The 6,000-nt window shown below is 36.8% G+C and overlaps 1 protein-coding gene across 5 annotated transcripts in view; it reads right to left on the bottom strand.

Annotated features, from left to right (window-relative positions):
• Positions 1 to 497: 497 nt before the first annotated feature.
• LOC133123279 (ephrin type-A receptor 3-like) overlaps positions 498 to 6,000 on the bottom strand; it is an 86,727-nt gene continuing 81,224 nt past the window's right edge. For 4 of the 5 annotated variants that reach the window (XM_061233619.1, XM_061233622.1, XM_061233621.1 and 1 more), the window contains exon 17: positions 498 to 3,959. In XM_061233619.1, the coding sequence (XP_061089603.1) occupies positions 3,854 to 3,959 (106 nt within the window). In that variant the 3' untranslated portion in view covers positions 498 to 3,853. Of the gene's footprint in view, positions 3,960 to 5,559; positions 5,645 to 6,000 lie in introns of all 5 variants that reach the window. The other variant, XM_061233624.1, reaches the window with a different exon arrangement.

Genomic DNA, 6,000 nt, shown 5'->3' with positions numbered 1-6,000 from the left:
GTGCCCGTAAACATTGCCAGATTAAGATTAAGATTACACAGCCGGTTTCTATCAAAATGAAATGTATGTCTTCACAACTGTGCACACACTTTAATTCGGTTTTTCTATTGTTAACTGTTCTCAATTTATGTTTTGATAATTTTTAAGAAGTTGATGAAGAAGTTGTATTGCTGTAGGTTCTCTATCAAGATTTGTAGCAGCGATATTATTTTCCTCCAAAGGAATAGTAATCATTAATAAAATACAGAAAGATATGTAACATAGGAATATATTGAGTTGTACACAAATGCTGTAAATATTCAGCATTTTTTCATGACCAGGAAGCCAGGAAGGGGGAGGGGGGGCATTATGCAAATATAATGCAAATGAAAAGCATGATATGAAAATTACCATAAATGCTGATTGCATTATATTACTGTGTCTTTTCTTATGTTGTACTGCGTATAGAGGGGATTGTAAAACAAAACCAAACAAGGATAATTCATGTGCATTCAATCTTTTAAAAATACTTCCATTATGTTTATTATAAAAATATGTTTCTACTACAAATTTTTCATTAGTAGACAGCCATTAACACTTGCATACACACCGACACATAAATCTATAAAGCAGACGGGAAGAGGGCACATGACAGTATTGTTCTTTGAAAATACAAGATTATAATGTAAATGCACAGGTAAAATTGTCACATAACAATGTCATAACTTACTGTATGCTACAAAACATTCACATCTGCACTGTATCCCTTAACAAATAAATAAGTAAATAATAATCGTGTTTTTATGTAAAAAGTACAATACAAAATAACAAAAATATAATACAAAGGGTTTTTTTGCACAAATATTCATGTTCATTATTTTTTATTTACAAACATTTGTACAAATGTATGGCCATGTAAATAGCAGTAGTCTCTTGTTGAGATTTACCATTATTACAATATCCTGTTTACATATGTACAGGCTAGTTATTAATGTCATTATTTACACAGGAAGAAGGAAGGAAACAGGGAAACAGAGATGTGCTCATTCTACAGTATATACCAGTGGGCTTGTACTATTTATACGGCAATTTCTGACATAATGTGCCTTAAGAGGGTAAATAATCCCTGAATTTGCAAAGTGTAATTAAGACAAATTATCTTGTTAAAATTCTGGGATTGCAATTGTGGTTGGAACTAAAACCAGCATACACAGGGGAACCACTGCTAAACCATATGAGTCTTCTTGTGAATCTTGAGACATTTTTTGGTGGATTGCAAAGGAAAGATTTTTTTTATGGTGGATTGGGTATTTATTCAACAGCTCACATCTATTGCTTTTTTATAGCTGTAAAACACTAGTTTCAGGGATTGATTGTTTATGATTGCAATCAAAATTGCCTTGGCATCCTTATGAATTTTGAAGTCAAGTCTCCTTTTCGGTATAATATCTGCTTGTGTTTTCTTATATGATTTTATTAATTAACTGAAATGTTTCTTTGCACAATTTAGATTAAATCCTAAAGCCAATGATTACTTATCATAATCTTTTGGCTGATCATAATCCAAAATGGATATCTTTCCATGATGAGTTTAACACCACTGGACAGCATGGTAATGTGGCCTTCCAGTAAAAGCTGTTCTCAGAGATCATACCTGCTCCTCACATGATCCTGTAATTTATAGGCAACCTAGAAGTTTGAAACTGCAAATGTCCACAGTCTTAATTTAGGTACAAAGTCAACTCCAAAAATGAAAATGTCCTGTGTAACATTTTGTTCCTTTCAGAATGTTTATTTTTAATTTTTTTACATCTGGTTTCTTGGCATTGTGGACTAAGATGGAAAGGGAAGGGTTTGGAAAATGGGCCAGTTGAATTAAAGAGTAGCACTATGGGCCATCTGTTGACATCTGTGAGAATTTTCACTGACACTATACATTTTCCATGAGCAGGCCTGACTTGTGAGATCAAGTTGAACAGACATGAAGTTAAGAACTTGAAGAGGAAAGGTGTGTTATTGAAGCATTACTGCGATGCCTGTTCCCCATCCATTGCTAATAATGATTTTAAGAAACTCAGAGGGAGAAAAGACTTGGATAACAAACGTGATGGTTCCATGTCAAGCCAAAGGGTCCACTGTTGGGTAACTGTGAAGAAATATCTGTAATTTATGACATTTATATAAAAAATGTGAGTATGGAAAAGCAGGTATATGTGCATTGCATTTGTGCATGTGTGTATGTGCCTGTTCACATGCATGTTTGTGTGTTTGCGTGTGATTTAATAAGAGCTTTATAGACATGGTCGAGTCTTGTCATTCATTTGACTTTTATTGGAAATATATTTGTTCTTTGTTACAAAAGAACTGATTCATGTTCTCAGAGATGAAAATAGAGATTTCCATCCTTGAGGTTTTGGAATTTCTCAAAGGGTTTCTAAGGCTTAAACTGTCTGATGCAGCAAGAAGCAAGAGATGTCCCTTCAATCTAAAGATGAGGAATACAATGTTTTGGAACACCTCCTTTAACATTTTTTCCTGTAATTAATTATTTTGAGAATGAGTTGCATTAATATCTGGTCCATGAAAGCACACCAGCTCATTGCACATACAATAATAATTTCAGAGATATTTAGGACATGTATACTGCATATTTTATTATGAATATTAAGTACGGGAACAAACTTTTGTTTACAACATTTTTTGATGATTTATTGAGGAGATAAAAATATGTGGAAAAATAAAAATATTGTTTCCCCCTTTTTTAGGAACAACACTATCAGTCAAAGAAACAAAGGCGCATAATGCTTAGTCAGTAGCTGGATTTCCACAGATATTTTTCAAAATTCAAGATCCCACACCTTTAGTTCTCTGCCTTGGGAAGCTATTGCTGACACTGCTTTTTGTAGCTTTTTCGCTAGTGGTGCATAAGCAGCACTTTACATTGCCTTTGCATGATTTTAACGGGAAGTTGTACTGTCTCATTTATCAGCTGTCAATAGTTATACATGTTATTATAGCTAGTTAGCTAGAATTGGCAGTTGTACAAAATAAACTACTTCTGTTTTTCGACACATAAAATGGTAATCTCTGGTGTCATTTATTCCCTGTGTATTTATTAATATAAGGCAAGAGCCTCACACTTTTTTTGCAGAGACACTTGAGCTATGACTCAGAAAAACCTTGACTTGTGATACATGAATCAATTGAGTCATAAAACACAGGTTTTCTCAAATTTCGAGTTCACTCCCTGTACACATGGACTAAGTTCATTGCGTTGAGTGAGCTGTAAAGGCAGACCTCCACTGAAGTCTTCCAGATCTGAGGAAGCGCATGACTCACCCCGCTTCCTGCTGTTCATTTACCTGTTTCTGTTTCCACCAAGGCAGCAGTTTATTGCTATGCGATGCTGAGGTGTTACAAAATCTCCTCCCTCGCAAGTCGGAAGTGGTCCGTGGTAAACACCTGAATGAAGCTGGATTTTCACTTGATGTTTCTGCAAGCCGCTAATGCCCATACACACGGCGAGTCCTTTGCTTCTTGGGCACTTGCAGGAACCGTATAAATATCCCACTCTCAGCCCATGGGCTGACAGGGGCTTTCTGATCCTCATAGTAATGTCTTGCTGTCTGTAATCCTTCATAAGGCAACTCGTCATCGGCAGAAAACTGTTTTCTCCCCGTACACCGCCAGCCCTGCGGAGGGCCTAGAGAGTCCTCTGTCCTCTGCTATCCCGGGAGGTTACCTCCGACAGTCATTTCATCTCAACATTTCAAATTTGTACCATCCTCCCCCCCCCACCCCACCCGTCCCTTTGCCTGTGTTCAGTTACCGTCTGTTTGATGCGGCAGAGGCGACGGTTTCCCCATACGTACACTCACACAGGAACGGGGCCATTCTTTGCATGTGTTTCAAGTGCCGTTATACTGCTCACAATTTTCTTCTGTGGACCTAGGATGGTCACGCCCACCTGTTTGAAGTCCCTGGAAAGCAGAGCAAGACAGTCGATGTGAGAGGAAGGAATCTATGTAACATGATAACATGATAGTGCTGCTACTATTCTATAGCATTGAAAAATTACACTGTTAGACTGCTAGGCTAAAGATGTCCATTCATGAAAATGTTGAAAGGAGATACGAGGATTATTTAGCATTGATGCATCTATGGTAGATACTACTTTGTGGCAGTCTTCCAATGACTCAGCCTTGAGTCAAGGATATGAAAATCTTTATAATGGGTCAATTTTGAACCAAACATAAAATAAGAGAGCTGGAAAAACCTGTTCACTCTTGTATCAGGCTGGGACACAACTTGGAATATGAATTAGCCTAAACTGATTCAAATTCCTACTCTGGGCCAAAAGGACAGTGTAAGGAGTGAAATGTACCAAATGGTACATTACTATGAGTGGTGATTGACACACAACATTTGAAGTACCAACTCTGATTACTCAGAAACAATTGTAAAAATATAATTGAATTTAAGTATAATTCACCCCCATTTATAAGTTAGATTAATGTAGGGAAAAGTGTGGGTTTGCTTTGTTCCATCAAACTTATTGCCAATAAAAAGTATTGTGCTTGGATTATTCTTCCTCAAATGTTTCTCCAGGAAATTAATTAATGCCAAATGTCTTATCCAGAATCTTTGCACAGACACAGAGGAGAAGCTGTCTGATTTTATGTTTAACAAGTAGGTCAGTGAAACTGGAAACAGTACATATAATAATAAAGTTATACAAATTATAAAAAGTTATGAAAACATGTAATCTATACTGTTGAGCTTTATATGACCAAAAGGAAAATTATATTAACATGGCTCCAATGAACATTCTTATTTTTTCCTAATTTCTAATTCCAACACAAAAAACATATTGTTTGTAGCTTTGGTTTTTGGGGTCAAGGGGTTGCAATATATCCTCTTATGCATTGTTGAAGCACACTTCAAATCTTATTTGGGTCTGGGTAATGCATTGTTCCACAATGTCAATTATGCCATCAGCTTGGAATGGCTTCAAAGTTATTCCATATACAATGATTCTAATGGTAGCTTGACAAAGACTTCTTTAATAAGAGTGGAACAGTACTGGCACATGTTATTCTCCTAAAATGGAAAAAAGATAGTACAAAATAACGAACATTTGTTAAATTAGTTCCATGCAAACAGTGACAGAAGCATTTATTTATGCACAAAAAAAGCCCTCCAACCCTACCACATGGAGACATTTATCCCATGCACTTCAATTAGAAACCAGGGCCACGACACTTTTTCCCTGAGTCACTTTAGATTCAGACTCCAGATTTGTGCATGAGATGAGTGTTAGTATATAATATGAACCACATTGCCACATACTGTGAAATTAGGCATTACTTGGAAAAATCTATCAGAGCTTTATCGTTGGAGGCAATTGACATTTTCAAAGCGTATTAGTGTAAGCAAATCTAGATTAGAATAAGCAGAGTTTGGACAATCTCAACTGCTGTGACTTGCAGTGCTGAGGTTTCCCCTAGCAACTGTTTGGAGCGCCTGGGTGTAAGGAGATTGTAAGGCAGCCAGCACGTGGTAAGCAGTGGTCAAACCCACCCTCTGGAGTTAAAGTGTTGTGATTCCCATGGCCGGCTCCCATTCAGGGCAAGTGGCGGCAGGCCTTACCTCGGCCAGGTAGATTCTAAGGACAAAGTAAACCTTTAGAATGACAGTGATACAGGCTCATTTTCTCTGTTATTGTACCTCATCAGTGGCCTATGCACACCGACAGCATCATAGCATGGAACTATTTTACACATCTTGCAGAGAATGATGTCACGGAATAAAAAAAACTGCCAGATAACATACTAACAAAAAGTGAATGCAAATGCAAATAACATGGTTCTCTTGAAATCTCCTTCTACTCTTTCAATATGTGTCTACTACACAGCATACATATTTTCGAATTAATTGAATTCACAAATGACTCACGTCAATGAGAGCATTGAAAATCAGTACATCCCAAATGTACATTCCTAAACCAACTAGAAGTGGAAT

Source organism: Conger conger, chromosome 3, assembly GCF_963514075.1.
Source record: "Conger conger chromosome 3, fConCon1.1, whole genome shotgun sequence".
NCBI classification, from domain to species: domain Eukaryota; kingdom Metazoa; phylum Chordata; class Actinopteri; order Anguilliformes; family Congridae; genus Conger; species Conger conger.
Note: the sequence above shows the minus strand (reverse complement) of the source record. Positions and strands in the feature narration are given on the sequence as shown.